Source organism: Metopolophium dirhodum, chromosome 8, assembly GCF_019925205.1.
Source record: "Metopolophium dirhodum isolate CAU chromosome 8, ASM1992520v1, whole genome shotgun sequence".
Classification (NCBI taxonomy): domain Eukaryota; kingdom Metazoa; phylum Arthropoda; class Insecta; order Hemiptera; family Aphididae; genus Metopolophium; species Metopolophium dirhodum.
The window spans coordinates 27,320,995-27,342,464 of NC_083567.1; the positions used below are offsets into that span (position 1 = coordinate 27,320,995).

At 25.0% G+C, this 21,470-nt stretch overlaps 1 protein-coding gene across 6 annotated transcripts; it reads right to left on the reverse strand.

Annotated features, from left to right (window-relative positions):
- Window positions 1–531: 531 nt before the first annotated feature.
- LOC132951133 (putative uncharacterized protein DDB_G0282133) lies at window positions 532–20,314 on the reverse strand. 6 transcript variants are annotated; one of them, XM_061022856.1, is made up of 33 exons: window positions 20,111–20,314; window positions 17,637–17,673; window positions 17,343–17,457; window positions 17,223–17,277; window positions 16,911–17,002; window positions 15,417–15,468; window positions 15,201–15,336; window positions 15,071–15,128; window positions 13,293–13,344; window positions 13,089–13,224; window positions 12,959–13,016; window positions 12,447–12,498; window positions 12,245–12,380; window positions 12,115–12,172; window positions 11,600–11,651; window positions 11,398–11,533; window positions 11,268–11,325; window positions 11,051–11,102; window positions 10,847–10,982; window positions 10,718–10,775; window positions 10,223–10,274; window positions 10,018–10,153; window positions 9,880–9,937; window positions 7,604–7,655; window positions 7,399–7,534; window positions 7,270–7,327; window positions 6,774–6,825; window positions 6,571–6,706; window positions 6,441–6,498; window positions 5,320–5,365; window positions 5,126–5,255; window positions 4,997–5,054; window positions 2,373–2,647 (listed from the first exon to the last, which is right to left on the reverse strand). In XM_061022856.1, the coding sequence occupies exons 7-33, from the start codon at window positions 15,265–15,267 to the stop codon at window positions 2,611–2,613; spliced, it is 2,118 nt and encodes a 705-aa protein (XP_060878839.1). In that variant the 5' UTR covers window positions 15,268–15,336; window positions 15,417–15,468; window positions 16,911–17,002; window positions 17,223–17,277; window positions 17,343–17,457; window positions 17,637–17,673; window positions 20,111–20,314; the 3' UTR covers window positions 2,373–2,610. The 6 variants fall into 6 exon arrangements, 5 of the variants coding, with proteins under 5 accessions (XP_060878837.1, XP_060878836.1, XP_060878839.1 ...); XM_061022854.1 differs by lacking the exons at window positions 2,373–2,647; window positions 16,911–17,002 and adding an exon at window positions 532–799; XM_061022853.1 differs by lacking the exons at window positions 2,373–2,647; window positions 16,911–17,002 and adding an exon at window positions 1,772–2,236.
- Between the last annotated feature and the right edge of the window lie 1,156 nt (window positions 20,315–21,470).

Here is a 21,470-nt window from a genome sequence, read left to right on the forward strand (position 1 = left end):
AAAATCAGACAACGTTAATTAACTTTAATTTTGTCAAAACAATAAGTATGTTGTAAAATTCGTGTAGTGAAATTTATATGGTTATCGAATTATTGACATAATATTATGCATGCGCGTACGAGAGAGAATACCCGCATTTAATTTCACTCACATTAATTATCATTTACAACTAACACATAGATCCCAGGCGGCTATGACAAGATTAGAAATTGCCTAAATGTTGCCCCTTAAATAAGAGGCCTCGCTACTTTTCCGCTTTTAATATTAATTTTAATTTGAATTATGATTAGAAAAAGTTCATATTTTCAAATTTTTAACTACAGTTCACAATAATATAAAATTTAGTTTTAACAAAGTGCTTCGTAGGATCTATAGACAATTTTCTGATGTTTAAATTTTTTTTCAAAATCAAAATCGGACAACGTTAACTAACTTTAATTTTGTCAATACTTTAGGTCATAATTTTCAGCTAAAATTGATGGCAGTAGCGAGTATACATAAGTATAAATATTATAGATGCTGTTTCAAAAATTGGTTGGTTGATTGAAATTAACATCAATTCAACACTTTATTTAACTACTAGTAATTCATACATATTAATACATGATTGGAAAGAACAAACATGTTTATAGGTAATGTAAAAAAAAAACGTGAACAATATTAAAATATATACTGTTTACTGAGCATTGTCCATCTTATGAGTTTTTTTTTGTCTGATCATTAACATCTAATTTATTTGAAATTTATAATTTCTCTTCTCTGTATGACCCGCAGCATTATATTTTTTTATATTTTTAACCTAAGTAAAATAAATGTTCAAATTAACAATTTTAATATTATAAAAAATAAATAAAAGATCTACAACCTTAGGATCTTTATTAAATGTTTTTTTAATGTTTTGTCCTTGTGTTCCTAATCTAAAATTTTTATACGTCGATTCGTTAAGGCGCTAGAGCCCAAGATAGATAGCCGCGTGACATCACGAGATCACACGGCGCGGCGGCGGCGTATACTTTTATACAGGAATCGCCGACGCGGTCTAGATTATTTATTTATAATTTTTGTTATAATATTCAATCATATTATAAATAACTTCGTAGGCACAACAATGAACAGACCTATACAAATACTCTATATGGTTAAATTATGTTTTTATCCAAAATAAGAGTTATTCTATGTTAACGAACGTCGATCAACCGCATTTTCCGTTTATACGTCTTCGTAAACGGACGTATTTTTCAACTTAACATTTTCACCGTTGGAATTTTGTTTTACGAGGTAAAGTAATGTATTATAAATTATAATTATTTTTATTTTATTGATTAATAATAATAATTTGTTAATTACACATTATATATTTTATATAAAGTTGAAACAGTTATAAGTACCTATATTATGTTATATTATATTATAATTTATAAGAAGTGTTCTCGCATAAGCAAAATATGTTTTATAACAATTTTTATTTGTTTTTGACAGTGTATTACAAATTTTCAAATATGTCAATACGTCCATAAAGTTTTGAGCCCACTGTGAACGATATTGATATGGCTGATATTCAGCCGGGTAGAAATGAACCAGATATACCAGAACAATTAGAGGGTCGTTCAAAAATTAATGCGAACAATTGGTGTTTATGTAATAAATGTATTAGGTTTACTACTGACCAAGAGTGTATTTGTTGCTTTGAGATAGAAAAATTACATAAATAACTACCACAAATAGTAACAAAAAAACACGTATAACGGAGATAGGCTTATTTTCAAAAATTATTTTAGATGATGAAGTAAGTCATAGATTAGGTACCTACATAATACAAACACAGTAGATTCAGTTTTTTAATTTTGTCCTCGATATTATTTATTACGTTTATTAGGTTCTCAATATTACACGACAACAAATCATTGTTAAATCAAAAAATAAAAGCAAAAAAAAAACGTTATGTTCATCACAACCAACAAATAAGACGTGGAGGTAAATTTTTTACAAACAATTTACTCATTGGATAAACTCGTGAAATCCTATAGGAAAAGGTAGGATGACTGCAAGTTCATTGATAATATAATGCAATATGTTAACTAATGCTTTTAAATATGTATAAGAACGTATAAATACAAGTGATTAAATTTTTGGTTTTATATAGATAATCGTATTGTTATTCCATCGTGTTGTAAATAAAATTCGGCAGAAATATCCGGAACAAGACGGTTGTTATGTTGGTTATAAATCATGTACACTGTAAACATAATATATTAGTTATATAATATATTATTTTATAAACATATTATTATCATACATAATTATGTAATAAACTATTATTAATATATAAAATATAAATATTTCAATATTTGTAATATTAATGATAACACTTCTTATAATTACATTTTTAAGCATACAATATTCATATATTTATTTTAATATGTGTGTACCTATTTTATAATATTATCTTTATGTCCTATAAGTTTTAACCATATCAATTAATATTATAATATATTTTATGTTTTGATATTAAAGTACATACATTAAAATTAAAAATTATTCACATTAAAACAAAATGGTGTAATTTATTTAAGGGGTAAAATAGTTCTTTGTTCTGTATTTGGTTGCAATTCAAATAATGATAAGAAAAGGGCAACTTGCAGCCAATCTGAAAATATAAATTTTTATAGTTTTCCAAAAAGAAATAAATCACCACTTAGATTTAAACAATGGTTAGTGTTTTGTAAACGTTAAGATTTTTTCCCGGGTAGTGGATCTAGAATATGTTCAAAACATTTTCAAGAAACAGATTTTACAGAATCGAGTAAACTACAAAAACCGCTACCAAATGAAAAAATTAAGTTAAATTTAAATTCCGATTCTATTTCAACTATTTACAAAGTCTTAGACCCAAAACACCTCGAAGTATAAGAATATCCCGAAAAAGAAACGAAGAACATATTATATCAAAACAAAATTCAACAAACACTTCGGTAAAAAAATTAAAAGTTGACAATTTCGTAAACAATTTTAATGAATCTGATTCCGAAGACGATAATGTACTAGATATTGATAATCCAAATTGTATTTACTTCAGTGATAATCCGAATGATAAAGACATAAAGTGTGATTTAGGCAATGAGTGCTACAAATTGTATAAGCCTACAAATGACATATCTTTTGAAATAGAAAACCATGAAGAAGAAGAATAAGAAGAGTATGAAGAAGAAATTTATGAATGTAAACAGACACAGCAAAAACCATCATCAAATATAGAAGATAATTCTTGTTTTTTTGTATTTTGGGATTGTTTATTGCCACTTTTTAATCGTTGCCGTCAATGTAATTCTACAGTTGTATCCGTCCAACATTATATCCAAGGTGCATTATTCTCTGTTATAACTATATGTGATAGAAACCATAAATTAATTTGGCATTCACAAAATAAGAGTAATAAACGTCCATTAGGAAATATATTGATTGGATCTGCTTTTACTTTATCCGGAATTCTGTACACTCAAATGGTAGCTTTCTGTGATTCATTAAAACTATAATTTTTTTCTCGTCCGGTTTATGATAAAATAATTAAGCGTTATACTGGACCAGTCATTTGTAATATTTGGGAAGATCAAAAGAAAAGTACAATTGACAGTATTAAAAATTCAGAAAATGATATTTGGTTAGCCGAAGATGAGCCGGAGTTGGGCAGTATGACTCTTTTGAATGAATTTGATGTGTGGCACCTATCTAAAAGTTTGATGAAAAAAATGAAAACCTTTGAAAAAAACATGAAAATGCATATTTATGGAAAAGTAGTATTAATAATCATCTTTGGTGGGCTTTGCAAAACTGCAAAGGTGACGGTCAATTATTAGTTGAAAATTTCACGTCTCTACTACATCACATAAAAAATGAACATGGATGGGAAGAAAATGGAGTAAAAAAAACATGCGATCATGATCCATTAACAGACGAAGAAATAAATAAAAAATTATGGTTAAAATCCAATGACAAATCATACGATGCATTAAAAAAAATTATAACTGCCAAAGATAAAAGATTTGCCACATGCAAAACATTTTGTGCATACTGGCTGCTTGGAATCTTATCATAATGTAAGGCTAAAATATATGCCAAAACGAATTCATCTGAAATATAGAGGTATGTACATAAGATCCATCATGACTATATTGGACCATAATTACAATACAAATAAACAAGTAGTAGGTGATAAAATGGTATACTCGAAACCGTTAGGGAAATACACAATAAAAATGTATATGAGCGTACTGATAATGATTGGCGAAAACAAATTATGGAAGAAGATTTAGCAAAAAAAAAAAAACGAATATAATATCATAACAATACCAGAAGAAATTGAAATTCCTAAGTACATAACTCCAATACCAAGACCAAATATTGAAGAAATACGGTCTAAAAGATATTCAAGATTTACAATTTAATTTTATAATATTCTGTTAAAAATGTTATATTGTTATTTTTAGTTTTTAGAACAATAAATATATTATATTCATCTAATCATCTATATAAAAGTATATATTTATGTGAAATATCGAAATAATATTACATCAATGTCAATTCTAAATTCTAATATCTTAGTTAATAGAGGTAAAACGACAAAACGTACACTAATATTTATTAAAACCCACTGACTTATGATAATAATTATTGTCTTAATTTTTAATTTTTGTTGAACATAACAAAAATTATAAATAAATAATCTAGACCGCGTCGGCGATTCCTGTATAAAAGTATACGCCGCCGCCGCGCCGTGTGATCTCGTGACGTCACGCGGCTGTCTCTCTTTAGCTCTAACGCCTTAACGAATCGACGGAATACAAATTTTAGTACCACCGTTAGTTATAGTAATTAACTAACTATTAATTAAGCCAAAATCATTTTTTTTTGTTTCATGGTTCTTTAATTTCGCTCCACTCAGAAACCAGAACCTAAAAAAGTTTTCAAATGACCTTAAGTTTGTAATTTTTATACTTACATTGATAAATATTCTTTGCTGTTCTCTGAACCAATCATTGTCTTTTTTCTAGAAGAAGCTAAATAAACGTTTTTTAAATATTATTATATGTATAATTTATAATTTTATGTATAAACATTAAACACTGACCCTTATTAGGTTTATGAATATATTTTTTTTTTTTATCAAAATCTGAAAGCAATACAAAACACTCTTTTAATTGACTCTTCTCTGTATGAATTGCAGCATTATCATTTTCCAAATTGTTTATTTTTTGAATCTGTCAAAAAATGTTCAAAAAATTATTTGTTTGTTTAGTAGAAAATAAAGAAAAGAATTACAACCTTATACTTATTTTTTATTTTAATCTTTTTTCCTCGAGTTTTGAATCTAAAAATTTGTATTAATACATTAATAAATTATAGGGATAAATTAAGTCTATACAACATCTGTATTATAGTCATTAATTTATGAAAATAACAATAGATCAATTTGTCTCAACTGATTTGAATATTTTTAAAATATAATGAGTCATAAAGTTAAAAGAGAGAGTACAATATTTAATTATACAGATATATTATTTGACGTTATGTATAAATTTAAACATTTAAGAATGTTGGAGACTGCGGCAAAGGATGGCTTAATAATTAAAATAAAATAACACAACGACATTCGGAAAAATGTTGACAGTTTTATTTTTTATGCATCATACAAATATCTTGGACTTGACTAGCGACTAGACGCAGACTAATAACCAGAGCTCGTAAGTTCGTGAATTTTCCAATCAATCTTGTTAAGGCGTATTTAATGCTAGAAATCCATTAAATGGAACCATAGTTAAGTATGCCAAGTTTTATTTTGCATATTTTTGCATATTTCAAGGTTTTATACGTATTTGGCATATTTTATGAGTTTGTCTATTTAATTGGGCATATTTAGCGTATTTTGGCCAACATTTAATGAAAAATGCATATTTAGATTTTTAGTGCATATAAATCCATTTTTCTGAACTTTTTAAGTTATTTAACATATTTTAATATAATTTAGCCAGTCTTTAATGCATAAGTACATGCCTATTTAAGCTTTTATTAGGGAATGCACTTATATGAACACTTCTAATATAACTACTAAACAATAAAAATATAATAATCGCTAACATCGAATAGTAATAATAATTAAAGCATGGCACTCACAAGCACTTGGCATGTATTATATAAATATAAACAGATACGGCATATGATCAGTTGGATCAATAAGATCTGTCGTCTGTATAACCATACCATAACAAAATAATATAAAATGAATCATACAAGAAAATTATCTATTTTTATTAGCATTCTACAAAGATAAATTTCAGTAGTATGAAATTGTGTTCTAAAATTTCGAATTCACATTACCTCTAAAATAAACTAATTATGACAAAGATAAGTAATTAAATAACTAAGTTTGTAATATGTAAACTTACATAAATGAATAATCTTTATCATTCTCTGAACTATTCTTTGTATTATTGCCAGTAGAACCTAAATATAAAAATGTTTTCATAACATAACAATTTTAATATAGCATTTAGAATATTCAGTAAAAATACTAACCCATGTGAGATTTATGATTTTTTTTGTGCTCATTACAATCTGAGAGCAATACAAAACATTCTTTCATTTGACTATATTTTCTCTTCTTTGTATGAGCCACAGCATTATCATTTATCAAATTATTTATATTTTGGACCTGTTTAAGAAACAAAAATGTTTAAAAACTATTCAAATATTTTATAAAAACTAAAAAAAGTTATAACCTTAGAATCTTCTTTCTTTTTTTTTTTAATGTTTTTTTCATTGGTTTTTAACCTACAGAAAAAAATTTTTTAATACAAAGTAGTTACATAAATTATTATATCTACATATATTATATTATACTAGCTTTGTCTAAATACAGAAACATTTATATGTTCATTAGATTTTCAAAATCCCATTAGTACTATTTTTGTTATACTAGTATGAATATTTAAAAAATATAATAAATAACAGAGGTAGAAAGAATATTTCATAGAAAAATGTGCTAACTTATATCATCATGTATAAATTTAAATATTTAATAAAATGTACCTATCATTTTTGATTAGATTTCTAAAAATGTTAATGTCCGGTGGCCTTGAGGAGCAATTTAACTAAAAAATTAATTAAGTTAGTTTTAGTAACCACATTACTCTAACATTAAACAAACGAAGAGTACTTTTCTATATTCTTAGCAATTGTCGCTCAAGAAACAATTTTTGTAATTTGTATACTTACATTGATGAACAATCTTTGTCATTCTTTGAACTATTCTCTGTATTATTGCTAGAAGAAGCTACAAAAACAATGTTATCATAACATAAAAATCGAAATATAGCGTTTAGAATTTTCAGTAAAAATACTAACCCTTGTGAGATTTATGATTTTTTTTGTGCTCATTACAATCTGAAAGTAATACAAAACATTCATTCAATTGACTATATTGTCTCTTCTTAGTATGAGCTACAGCATTCTCATTTATCAAATTATTCATTTTTTGGACCTAAGTAAGAAAGAAAAATGTTAAAAACTATTCTAATACTTTATAAGAACAAAATAAAAGAATTACAACCTTTGAGTCTATTTTATTTTTACTTTTTATATTTTTTCCTTGTGTTTTTAATCTAAAAAGTATATAATAATACATAAATACATTAATATATTGTATGGATAACTTAATCTAAGCCTTAATAAAAAAATCTATAGATTGCCCCAGTGGCGTAAACTGGGGGTGGCACGGGGTCGCACTTGCGACCCCTGAAAATATCATAGGGTCGCAAGAGTATGTTTCTGCGACTCCAAAAAATCACGATTTCAGTTTTCAAAAAATTGAAATATCAATATAATAATAAATTAACAAATTTATATTTTGAGAACCAATGTTTAACTTTGTTTTGAAGCACTGGAATTATTATAATATTGTATCCTTTCCACATTTCTTTATAGTTTTGTCATTAACCATTTTCTAATATTATTATACCAATATGTATATTTATATTTTATTGTGATCGGCCGACTCGAGTCTCAATGGCAGCTGATAGTAAAACCATGTCATAGTTTAAAATTATTATTTATTTGTTTTATACATGCATTTATTTTTGACACTTGTATTATTTTATTTCTTATCCGCGAACGATTCAAAATTAAAAGTGTTTCGACAACTTGCTAAAATGGATAAATTTATTGTAAAAATATCGAAAAAGTCGAAAGTAAGTGTCTATTTTTTCTTTAAATTCGTATAATTGTTTAGTACATATACCTATTTAGTATGCATTAAGTTTAAAGTAGCCCTTAAAATATATTACTGATTTATATTATATTAAAACTACAATTTTGACAAATAAAAAAATATATATTTGATCTGTAAGTTAATTTTTAAATTAATTATTAAGATAATATTATATTATTGAGCAAATTAAATTTATTTTGGTATATATTTTTTGTATTATTTTGGTACTAATTGTTGTACCTGCTAAAGAAAAAATACTAATACAAATGCTCAGAAAAATGTTAGCTTATCTGAAGAAAACCTCCATTCCCCAGGAAAAACAATCAAAAATGGTACCTAAATCTAGTGAATAATTAATTTCCTATCATATATTTAGTATTCGTATACAATTTATTGAAATTATATTTGTAATAATTTAATATCATTAAATATTTAAGGATATTTTGTTAAATACCTACTTCTACCAATTCAAAGTGAAAATTCTTTAACTAGTTACCTACGTAAAATAAATAATAGTAAATGTTTTGGTTAATTTGTGTAGTATAAAAGTGATAAATATGTATTTAAACATACAAATTCAAATACAAATATAAACAGTACATATTATAAAAATCTAAATAGCAGCTGTTATTTAAAATATTAATTTTATGAAATAAAATAATTGTTGTATTTTATGTATTCATATTATATTCTTTAAGAAAATTATACATATTTTATTGACGGTAGTCAGTAAGTAATTATTACCCTACTAATTATAGTGCATATTCATAATATATACCAAATACCAATAGCTGATACAATATGACAATATGTGTTTAAGCTTTTAGGGTTAAAATAGTTTTGTTGAGCTTATGTACTTGTAATATTAAATATAGAATAAAAGAAAACATTTTTGGGGAGGTGTGATGGGCTAAGCCCTCCCAAAAGTCTGTCCAACCTAGAAACTTATTGCAACCCAACAATTTAGTCCAATTTACGCCACTGGATTGCCCTTATTTATTGGAACGGTTAAATGTTTGAATTTATACGTTCTATCAAATTTACCAGAAATCAAGAAAGTTTCTTAATTAATAATATTTCTAAAACATATTTAAAATCATCACCTGCGAGAATATACTGATGACTATAGGTAATACTATGGAGAGATACTAAATTTACCTAATAGTTAATTATGGCTGCAAAATTATTTATCATACATGTATTTTGTTATATTATTTGAATGTGAATTTTAATATTATTTGTACAATTGCACATGCTATAATTTTTATTGTATCGGTTATTATTCAACACAATTTATATGTAAAATGTTTTGTAAATGGAGTGTTTTAGTAAATAAAGAAAGAATAATAATAATAATAATACTCTATTCCGAATGAGATTGATATCCCTGCAGCCGAGTTGAAAGCATGGGCAAGGCTGTTAAACAACACAACTCTACATGCCAAAGTAGTGAGACGGTGTCTGATAGTCGCGGAACGCAAACTAGTCACCACCGGATAACAATCTCATTCTCAATAGAATATAGATTGTAAATGTTACTTCAAGTTAAATAATTAAAAAAAACACTACGACAAAAATAATAGTAATTAAAAAAAGAACTTTGTAATTTGTAAACTTACATTAATGAATAATCTTTGTCATTCTCTGAAGTATTCTCTGTATTATTGCTAGTAGAAACTAAATACAAAAAAGATATCATAACTAAAAATTGTAATATAACATTTAATATTTAGAATTTTCAATAAAAAAATACTAACACTTCTGAGATTTATGATTCTTTTTGTGCTCATTACAATCTGAAAGCAATACAATGCATTCATTCATTTGACTATATTGTCTCTTCTTTGTTTGAGCCACAGCATTATCATTTATCAAATTATTTATATTTTGGACCTGTGTAAGAAACAAAAATGTTTAAAAACTATTCAAATATTTTATAAAAACTAAAAAAAAAGTTATAACCTTAGAATCTTCTTTTTTTTTTTTTTCAATGTTTTGTTCGTTGGTTTTTAACCTACAGAAAAAAATTGTTTAATACAAAGTAGCTACATAAATTATTATACCTACATATATTATAATATACTAGCTTTGTCTAAATACAGAAACATCTATATGTTCATTAGATTTTCAAAATCCCATTAGTACTATTTTTGTTATACTAGTATGAATATTTAAAAAATATAATAAATAACAGAGGTAGAAAGAATATTTCATAGAAAAATGTGCTAACTTATATCATCAAGTATAAATTTAAATAATTAATAAAATGTACCTATCATTTTTGATTAGATTTCTAAAAATGTTAATGTCCGGTGGCCTTGACGAGCAATTTAACTAAAAAATTAATTAAGTTAGTTTTAGTAACCACATTCTCTGACATTAAACAAACGAAGAGTATTTTTCTATATTCTTAGCAATTGTCGCTCAAGAAACAATTTTTGTAATTTGTATACTTACATTGATGAACAATCTTTGTCATTCTTTGAACTATTCTCTGTATTATTGCTAGAAGAAGCTACAAAAACAATGTTATCATAACATAAAAATCGAAATATAGCGTTTAGAATGTTCAGTAAAAATACTAACCCTTGTGAGATTTATGATTTTTTTTGTGCTCATTACAATCTGAAAGCAATACAAAGCATTCATTCAATTGACTATATTGTCTCTTCTTAGTATGAGCCACAGCATTATCATTTATCAAATTATTTATATTTTGGACCTAAGTAAGAAAGAAAAATGTTAAAAAATATTCTATTTTATAATAACAAAAAAAAAAAAAATTACAACCTTTGAATCTATTTTGTTTTTACTTTTTATATTTTTTCCTTGTGTTTTTAATCTAAAAAGTATATAATAATACATAAATACATTAATATATTGTATGGATAACTTAATCTAAACCTTAATAAAAAAATCTATAGATAGCCCTTATTTATTGGAATGGTTAAATGTTAAACAAAAATAATAGTAATTAAATAAAGAACTTTGTAATTTGTAAACTTACATTGATGAATAATTTTTATCATTATCTGCACTATTCTTTGTATTATTGTAAGTAGAAGCTAAATATAAAAATATTATCATAACATAAAAATGTTAGTATAGTATATAGAATTTTCAGTAAAAATACTAACCCATGTGAGATTTATGATTTTTTTTGTGCTCATTACAATCTGAAAGCAATACAAAGCATTCATTTATTTGACTATATTGTCTCTTCTTTGTATGAGCCACAGCATTATCATTTATCAAATTATTTTTTTTTTGGACCTAAGTAAGAAAGAAAAATGTTAAAAACTATTCTATTTTATAATAACAAAATAAAAAAATTACAACCTTTGAATCTATTTTGTTTTTACTTTTTATATTTTTTCCTTGTGTTTTTAATCTAAAAAGTATATAATAATACATAAATACATTATTATATTATATTTTATGGATAACTTACGTTTAGACAAAAAACCGTCTTTAATGTAATACCATATTATGGTTTTTCAATTTTTTAAATCTCAATAAATATTTTAAAATATAATGAGACAAAAATAAAGAATATTGAAGAGAAAAGTTAATTAGCTTAGCATTTCTAAAAGAGTGAATTTCAGTTATTTATGTAGGTGTTTTAAAATTAATATTTAACCATGTCTCCGCTAAGGGTGCTAATATAGACTACTGAGTGGCTTCCTCCCTCTTGTATTTATGTAATTTAAAAAGGTTTTTTTCTTGTAAACAAATAAAATTTATTTATTGTGATTTTTAATTATAGATTGTAAATATTGCTTAAATTTAGATGATAAAAAAAACAACAAAAATAATAATAATTAAATAAAGAAATTTTTAATTTGTAAACTTACATTGATGAATAATCTTTGTCATTCTCTGAACTATTCTTTGTATTATTGCCAGTAGAACCTAAATATAAAAATGTTTTCATAACATAACAATTTTAATATAGCATTTAGAATATTCAGTAAAAATACTAACCCATGTGAGATTTATGATTTTTTTTGTGCTCATTACAATCTGAGAGCAATACAAAACATTCATTCATTTGACTATATTTTCTCTTCTTTGTATGAGCCACAGCATTATCATGTATCAAATTATTTTTTTTTTGGACCTAAGTAAAAAAGAAAAATGTTAAAAACTATTCTATTTTATAATAACAAAATAAAAAAATTACAACCTTTGAATCTATTTTGTTTTTACTTTTTATATTTTTTCCTTGTGTTTTTAATCTAAAAAGTATATAATAATACATAAATACATTATTATATTATATTTTATGGATAACTTACGTTTAGACAAAAAACCGTCTTTAATGTAATACCATATTATGGTTTTTCAATTTTTTAAATCTCAATAAATATTTTAAAATATGAGACAAAAATAAAGAATATTGAAGAGAAAAGTTAATTAGCTTAGCATTTCTAAAAGAGTGAATTTCAGTTATTTATGTAGGTGTTCTAAAATTAATATTTAACCATGTCTCCGCTAAGGGTGCTAATATAGACTACTGAGTGGCTTCCTCCCTCTTGTATTTATGTAATTTAAAAAGGTTTTTTTCTTGTAAACAAATAAAATTTATTTATTGTGATTTTTAATTATAGATTGTAAATATTGCTTAAATTTAGATGATAAAAAAAACAACAAAAATAATAATAATTAAATAAAGAAATTTTTAATTTGTAAACTTACATTGATGAATAATCTTTGTCATTCTCTGAACTATTCTTTGTATTATTGCCAGTAGAACCTAAATATAAAAATGTTTTCATAACATAACAATTTTAATAAAGCATTTAAAATATTCAGTAAAAATAGTAACCCATGTGAGATTTATGATTTTTTTTGTGCTCATTACAATCTGAGAGCAATACAAAACATTCATTCATTTGACTATATTTTCTATTCTTTGTATGAACCACAGCATTATCATTCATCAAATTATTTATATTTTGGACCTAAGTAAGAAAGAAAAATATTTAAAAACTATTCAAACATTTTATAAAAACTAAAGAAGAGTTATAACCTTAGAATCTTCTTTCTTTTTTTTTTTAATGTTTTGTTCATTGGTATTTAACCTACAGAAAAAAATGTTTTAATACAAGGTAGATACATAACTTATTATACCTACATATATTATACTAGCTTTGTCTAAATACAATAATATTTTCAAAATCTCATTTGTACTATTGTTGTTATACTAGTATGAATATTTAAAAACAGTGGGCAAGTGGATGTTTTTAGGCTGTACAGTAGGTTACAAGTAGATCATTGTAATTGATGGTGTTCAATTTGAAATCAATGATATAATATCATTGTATAAGAAAAACGATTCTGAGCGAAAACGGTCAGCCAGCCTATGATATTAGTTATTACTAAGAATATTTGATGATATTATTATGAATAAAGTAATTTATATATTATAACCTATTTACGTGGAACCCTGTTTTAAATTTTCTATCCTTAGCTATAAAAGTTGAACACTTCATAAATTTACTAAAATTATAAAATTAAAAATAATAAATATAAAAATTATTAAATTTTAAATTTGATAAATTTTGTCAAAATTCAAACTTTAAATGCTTATAAAAAAAATTGTGCCAATGTATTTTTAATATTTTTCGACTGCTATTGTAACAATATATCAGGAGCCTTGCATTAAATGTTGACGCTTTTTTACTTAACAAATAAAATTGTACTGATATGTATAGAAAAAATAACTAAAAAAATTGATAACCGACAATGTCCGTAAACAGCTCAAAATTAGTCATAATATATTATATAATACATTATGATGTATAGAAAATGAAAATATAAACATTCAGTAAAATTTTCATGTATCTACAGTTTTTTGTTTTTTAATAACAACAAGATAACAAAACAGCAACATGAGAAATCGAGTGAATATCCAATATTGTCCAAATGCTCATAAAAATTTAATTTGATTTGCTTATAGACATTTTCTTTTTTGATAATAGTAGACAAACTTATGAATAACCTTGTATTACATTTTGAAATCTTAGGTTTAAAAAGAAAAATTTTTATGAATTCTCAACTCAAAATAATTTGCTAAAAGATTTGAACTTTAAATGCTTATAAAAAAAAATTGTGACAAAGGATTTTTAATATTTTTTAAATGTCATTGTAACAATATAGCAGGAGCCTTGTATTAAATGTTCAAGCTTTTTTACCCAAAAAAATAAAGTTTTATTGACATTCATAGAAAAAGACAAATAAAATTGGAAACTGAAAATGTTCCTAAACAGTTCAAAACAAATCAAAATATTTTGAAAATTTTATCGTGTATAGAAAATGCAAATATAAACCAGTGAAAATTTCATGTATATTGTAAATTTTAAATTTTGACCTCCCCAATGCACCAACAAAATTCACTTTCCCATCTAACAAGATACTGAAGTTGAAAATCAAAGCATTATTTCAACTACTTATCGTGTACAGTGTACACAGTAACAAAAAAAAAAAAAATACACATGATTGTAAAATCAATGCATGCATCGTTTTACTCAGAATCTAAACTAAAATAAATAACAGAGGTAGAAAGAATATTTCATAGAAAAATGTGCTAACTTACATCATCATGTATAAATTTAAATATTTAATAAAATGTACCTATCATTTTTGATTAGATTTCTAAAAATGTTAATGTCCGGTGAATTTTACTAAAAAATTAATTAAGTTAGTTTTAGTAACCATGTTATTCTGACATTAAACAAACGAAGAGTATTTTTCTATATTCTTAGCAACTGTCGCTCAAGAAACAATTTTTGTAATTTGTATACTTACATTGATGAACAATCTTTGTCATTCTTTGAACTATTCTCTGTATTATTGCTAGTAGAAGCTAAATATAACAATGTTATCATAACATAAAAATTGAAATATAGCATTTAGAATGTTCAGTAAAAATACTAACCATTATGAGATTTATGATTTTTTTTGTGCTCATTACAATCTGAAAGTAATACAAAACATTCATTCATTTGACTATATTGTCTCTTCTCTGAAGGACCCGCAGCATTAGCAGTTTTTAAATTATATATGTTATGGACCTGTTTGGATAATAAAAAATATTTTAAAAAAATATTTCAATATTTCATAGAAATTAGAAACTAAAGAAAAAAGTTAAAACCTTAGAATATTGTTTCTTTTTTTTTTTAATCTGTTTTCCTTGGGCTTTTAATCTACAAAAAAAAATGTTGTACATTATACAAGTTATACATAATAATTCGATGGCTTTTATTCGATGTGCACATTTGTTATAAGTCTATTATTTTCAAAATTCACTTTTTGATACCAATAGATAGAAAATTAAATTCTCTTTATTTTTCATACAAGGTCTTTGTATTCTACAACCTGTAATTCATGTGATATTAACTATTTTTATTTACCATGAATGGCAGTTAGCTGTGTTTATTTTTGCCCTTATGAAGAAAGTGATCCTAAACTTTTAGTGATAAGTCCTTAATTTTTGTACTTGTACAGTTATTTTATTGCACACTTATCATATGTCCGAACTTATCGTACATTTTATTTGTATTCCCCAATTTATGAACTGCCTACATGTTATAAGTCCGGACTTATTATGTGAGTGAAGTTAAAATATTTCAGATGTAGGACTTATTATATTTGAGCATAAACATTAACTATAAAGAAGTGGACTTATAATGATTTGTGTTTGATTATAAACAAGTTCAGTGATATTATTTTGATTTTAATTATCCCCGTTTTGATAAAGTAACTCTAAGTTACTCTTATGATGACTTAGCTTGTAATATTAATATTATAGCGTAAATAATTATAGTATATCAAGAAATGTTATGAATCTTATAGGCTGAGCTTAGATTGTTCATTTCATAGACCTAGTCAATAGGTCTATGGTTCATACCATAAAATTAAGTTCCTTGGAGTTATTATGATTTCAAATTAATAAAATACTATAGTATAATTTGTTAATACGTAATACGGTTTTATGATAAGACATTATAGATACCTGTGGGTAATATCATGGTAATATTGAATAAAAAGTATAAATAAACAATTTAGTATTTAATACCTAGGTATTTTTGATTTTAATTAAAATACCTAGTATAATATCAAGAACTTATAATGAAAAAACTAAGAGTAAATAAAATGTTGGCCATGATGGCTAAGAACTTATAAATATATTTAGTCATTTTTAATACCCAGGGTTTAGAATAAATGCATTCAATTATTTCCAATGATTAAAATATATAAAATTACAATATTTTTATGATACGAGTAAATTAGTTATATTATTAGTTAAGGAAAAATATTACATTTTATTTTCTTAATTTGTGTTATTTCATAAGAAGTGAGAATTATTATGTTTTGTAAATAAATGTTTATGTTTCAACTTTGCAAAAATAGAAAAATTTTATATTTATTTTATTTAAATATGTTAAATAGCTTTTTTTTTTTTTATTAGATTTTAAGGCTTTGATGACTGAGGTCATTAGCCTGTAAGGTTGGTAGGGTTGGTGCAGTAGGGTTGGGACTGTTGGTACGGTCGGTTAGGAACACGTGTATGTGTGACAAGGTTTTTGCGCACAACGAACCTAGATGGTCACCCATCCGAGAACTAGTGGCAGTGGCCATTGCTTACTCTTAATCATGTCGCGTGATTGATTTCAGCCACTGCGCCGCGCCGAGTCACTAAATAGCTTTTATCAATCAATTGTGTCCTTTCGGTTTTTTCTATTTACAATAAACGTATACAAATTATTTGTAATTATTAATATAAGACATTTTCAGATTATAATGATTAATCAAGCAGTACACTACATTTCTATGTTAACTGTGAAACTAAAATTTAATAAATTTATGTTAAAACTTAATTATTACATAGGTACAATTTAAGAATCATACATTCATTAAATAAGAACATTTACTTAATTTAACATTCATAGATACTTACATTTTTTTATCATCTTCTGGCACGTTTGTATAAAAAGTAGAAGCTGATGGTTTATCTAAAAATTATAATAAATTAATAAATATATTAATCAAATCAAAACATTATAGAAAAAAAATTAACCTTTGTTTGATTTTGTGACCCCTATTTTGTCTTCAGTCATAATTTTTTCATACTTATCACAGGATGAAGTATAAAGTTTCTTTGTTGGTGAAATTTTAGCTAACTGTTTTGATGTCTAAAATGTATAATTTAAAAGATAATTAGACACCCTTTAATACATTTTAAATTGCTAATAGATTCTAAACTCATTCCATTTTAATTCATAGACTACTGCCAGTGGCACAAATTACCTGTGTTCAAGTATTAGATTTATAAAATATTAATGTATTTTATTTTTTATTTATTTAAACAAACCTTTTTCTTTGTCATTTTGTTAAACATATATTTCAGTCTACAAAAAAAAAACATTTATTAATTATAATAATATCTACATAATACAATATGTTTAGTAAAATTGCAAAACAAAATAATGTCTATATTATAAGCTTTTAATCATACATTGTTCAATGACTTGGGACAGTACCAGTGTAAAATAATGCCTACAGTTGTACGCATTTAAGTGTCTAAAATTGAATCCATGGGGCTTACCTTGCACTTTTAAATAGATTTTCATACTTATTTTCTACTTATTTTGGAATTTTCTAAAAGATGGGAATCATGCATTAGCCCTATGCATTTTATGAGGTGCCTATTAGGCCCCTATACACGAGGCGATTGCCATGGCAATATGATTCATGCGTGATTTAAGCAATACGTAAATTGAGAGGACCGCATACGAAATTGTTGTGCAAATATTGTTGATAGAAAATTATGTATTAAAATAGAGAATCTTATAATAATTAAATGAATATGCTAAAATACCCGTTGTCGTCAGTCGGCACTTTACTACACTTCTACTACGGCCTTTTACTTATTTTTATTTTATTTGTATTTGTATTTTATTCATCTTGAGTATCGCTTCAAGGATAAAAATGAGCTAAACAGCAGATTTCTCGTATTTAGATCCAAAATATTTTAAACAAATTACATTTTTGCCCGAATCAGCTTTTGAACAATTATGTAATTTATTTAATTCTTTTAAAAATGGCCCAAATACTATCAAAATCAAAGCTACATAACTGAGAGAAGAACTACTAGACTTTTAAAAAAAGTGGCCGACACTTAGATACTCGTTAAATGATGAAATTAAAAATTTACATTAAACACAAATTCAATGTGCTATGGAAGATTCTATTAGTGAAGAAGAAGAAAAGGAAGAAAATCATTTTAATATTGACCAACAATGCAATGATCAAAAAATAAACATTGTTTTAACTGCAGATTTTGTTGTTTCAATATTTTAGTACAATATAAACTGTATTCTGCAAATGTATATTATAATTTATTTATAGCTTATAAGTATGTTTTAAGCTTATCTTAAACTCAAGTTGAAAGCAAAAGAAGTTTTTCTAGGTTAAAGTACATAAAAACACGTTTAAGGAACCGTTTCACTGACGATCATTTAGTCCATAGTCTCTATAATGTTAATGCACATAAATAACGACATATTACTATATTAAACGATATTCAAACAGAACACATCACTATGGAAGTTACAAACCAGTCTTCAATTTTAAGAAAATCTCTGTTAATTTAATTACAATTTTTATATTGTAAGCTTTAAATAATCAAATATTTAATGTATTTATATATTAATTAATTTTTTTTTTTTTTCAGTTTGAAACCGACGGCGCCGCGGGAATTGCTTTTGCATTACTTCTGCGACGCCGCCAATATATTAATTACTTATAATAATAATAATACTGCTTTATTACAATTTACTTTCATTTTTTTTTTTTTTTTTATTTGTTTGATTACCTACAAATAATTTTCCCTTGTTAAAAATTATTATAATTTTGAGGGACCTCTTGGCGACTGATTTCCCAGGCCCTTTAAAAATGCTAATCCAACCCTGCAATCATGTCTTACAGATTGCTATGTCATTAAAAACAACGACAGTTGTGTGTTAAATTTATATTTATCATTCTAAATAAGTAATTAGTGCGGATATTTAATAACCAAAATATTCAACTGTATACAGTGTCCCGTGAGGATATCTGATATACCAATAGTAGAGTGGGACTCGCCGCCCAGACATAAAACAGTTTGTAGCAGTTTCAACTATAATCTAAAAAAATTATTAAAAATCATGAGATTAATGAAAATAAAATATTGAAAGGTCAATATTTTTCAGAAAAATAAACTATAAAACGGCTGGCTATCTCAATTGTTTCAAAAATAAAAAATAACTTTTTTAACTTTTTTACCAACAAATTTAATTTAATTAAAATATGAAATATATGCAGTTCTTGTTTCTTAATATCTATTATCCAAGGAGATATCGCGATGGGTAAATCCTCGCATGACACCCTGTATTTTAAGGTTTTTATGTTACCAAACAATATTTTCTAAGAAATATAATTTTTTAAATATTTCTATTTTCTTCTACACTAGAGTAGTTGAGTAACAATACATATATACATTCACATAATATTAAATGTATATACTTTAAAACTTTATCTCTGAGTTCTATCAACTGATATAAGTTTAACTTATTCGACAGTTGATATTGAGCACTGACCAAAGTTATACAGAATATAAACCTATAATACCAATGTTGTTATGATATAATATTAAGTACAACAATAGGATAATAATCAAGAACCTTCTATTGGCTATATTATAGTATAGAACCATAGTATAGAAGATCTGTGAGCAAAGAATTCTGTAATCCATAGGTACTATGAGTTGTACTACATAAATATATATTATAATAAAATTTAGCTTACCTAGTTCATTATACATTTTCAACAATCGTGTATAGATTTTTTTTGTTACTAAATTACAGTATACCTATTATGTAACCTATTATATATCTATTACAAAAAAATAACATAAATACGACGTATTGACGTATTGTTAATGGTTAAATCAATAAGCTATTGAATAGTTGAAACAAAATACAATTTCGAATCTTGATTCTTGGAGCTAAGTTTAAAAATAGTATATAGTTATTAATTTATTATAACAGACTACTGATAAAAACTATGATATCTCATTGATTTACCGGGTTCCCGGTTATCTAATAATAACCGGGTTCTGGTTTAAACCATAGCCTTATACCGTCTGTAGGTTAAAGCGCAGATTCTCGATGATGTTTAAAAATCATTTTAGCGCCCAAAGCCTGATCTTGTTATATTCTTGTTATATCTTGTTATATTCCGGGGCCTGATGAAATAATAATTTCCCTCTTATCACACATATACTTATTGTGTCTTAGATATAGATGATATGTATTCTTCTAAAAATAATAAAAAAAAAGTATGGGACTTGAGTAATGGAATCACGGAAAAAAAACCTCGAATAAAAAATCCACCGAAAAAAAATTAAATATAAATATAATAAATATATTTTTTGGTACAAATATAATAACTATAAGTTTGAAAAATATAATCACAAGTAAAAATGTACCTATTATTTGACAACTATTCTGTTCATCTTTCTAATCAAATTAAGTATAACAATAAAACATTATAATTATATGTGATTCTCCATTTAATTGATTTCAAAATTGAAATTTTATTATATTATATTTAATTGTGCTCTTATTTGTTCATTTTTGTTGCTAAAGTTTAATCTTATGTAATGATTTGGAATTTAGATATAAATGGAATGGATACACACCAATGGACCATCTGTCAATAAATTGCATTTTTATTGCCCAATTATTGATAAACATTGTGACACGCTATTAATCTACAGCTATAGGGTTAAGTCACGGAAACATTGAGCCATTAAGGAGGAAGAATTATTGGAGAAATTACCCCACCAAAATTCAAAAATAATAGTCAATATTCTAGATAGTTTTTAGTAAACATAACTTCATGCTGTTCAAATATTAATCAACTCATAAATGAAGTACCTAGGTGCCTAACAATAAACAAATTATAAATAATAATAAGTACCTTATAACCATTGTTATATTCTGTGTTATAACCAACAACATAAAGCCTTACACTATTTCAGTTATAAATAATTTTTATCATATACTAAGTAAAATAAAAAAAATTTATAGCAACAGTTTATTTAATTTAATAGGTATTCAACAATATTGATGACAAAATTACAATGAATTAACAATTTGTAATT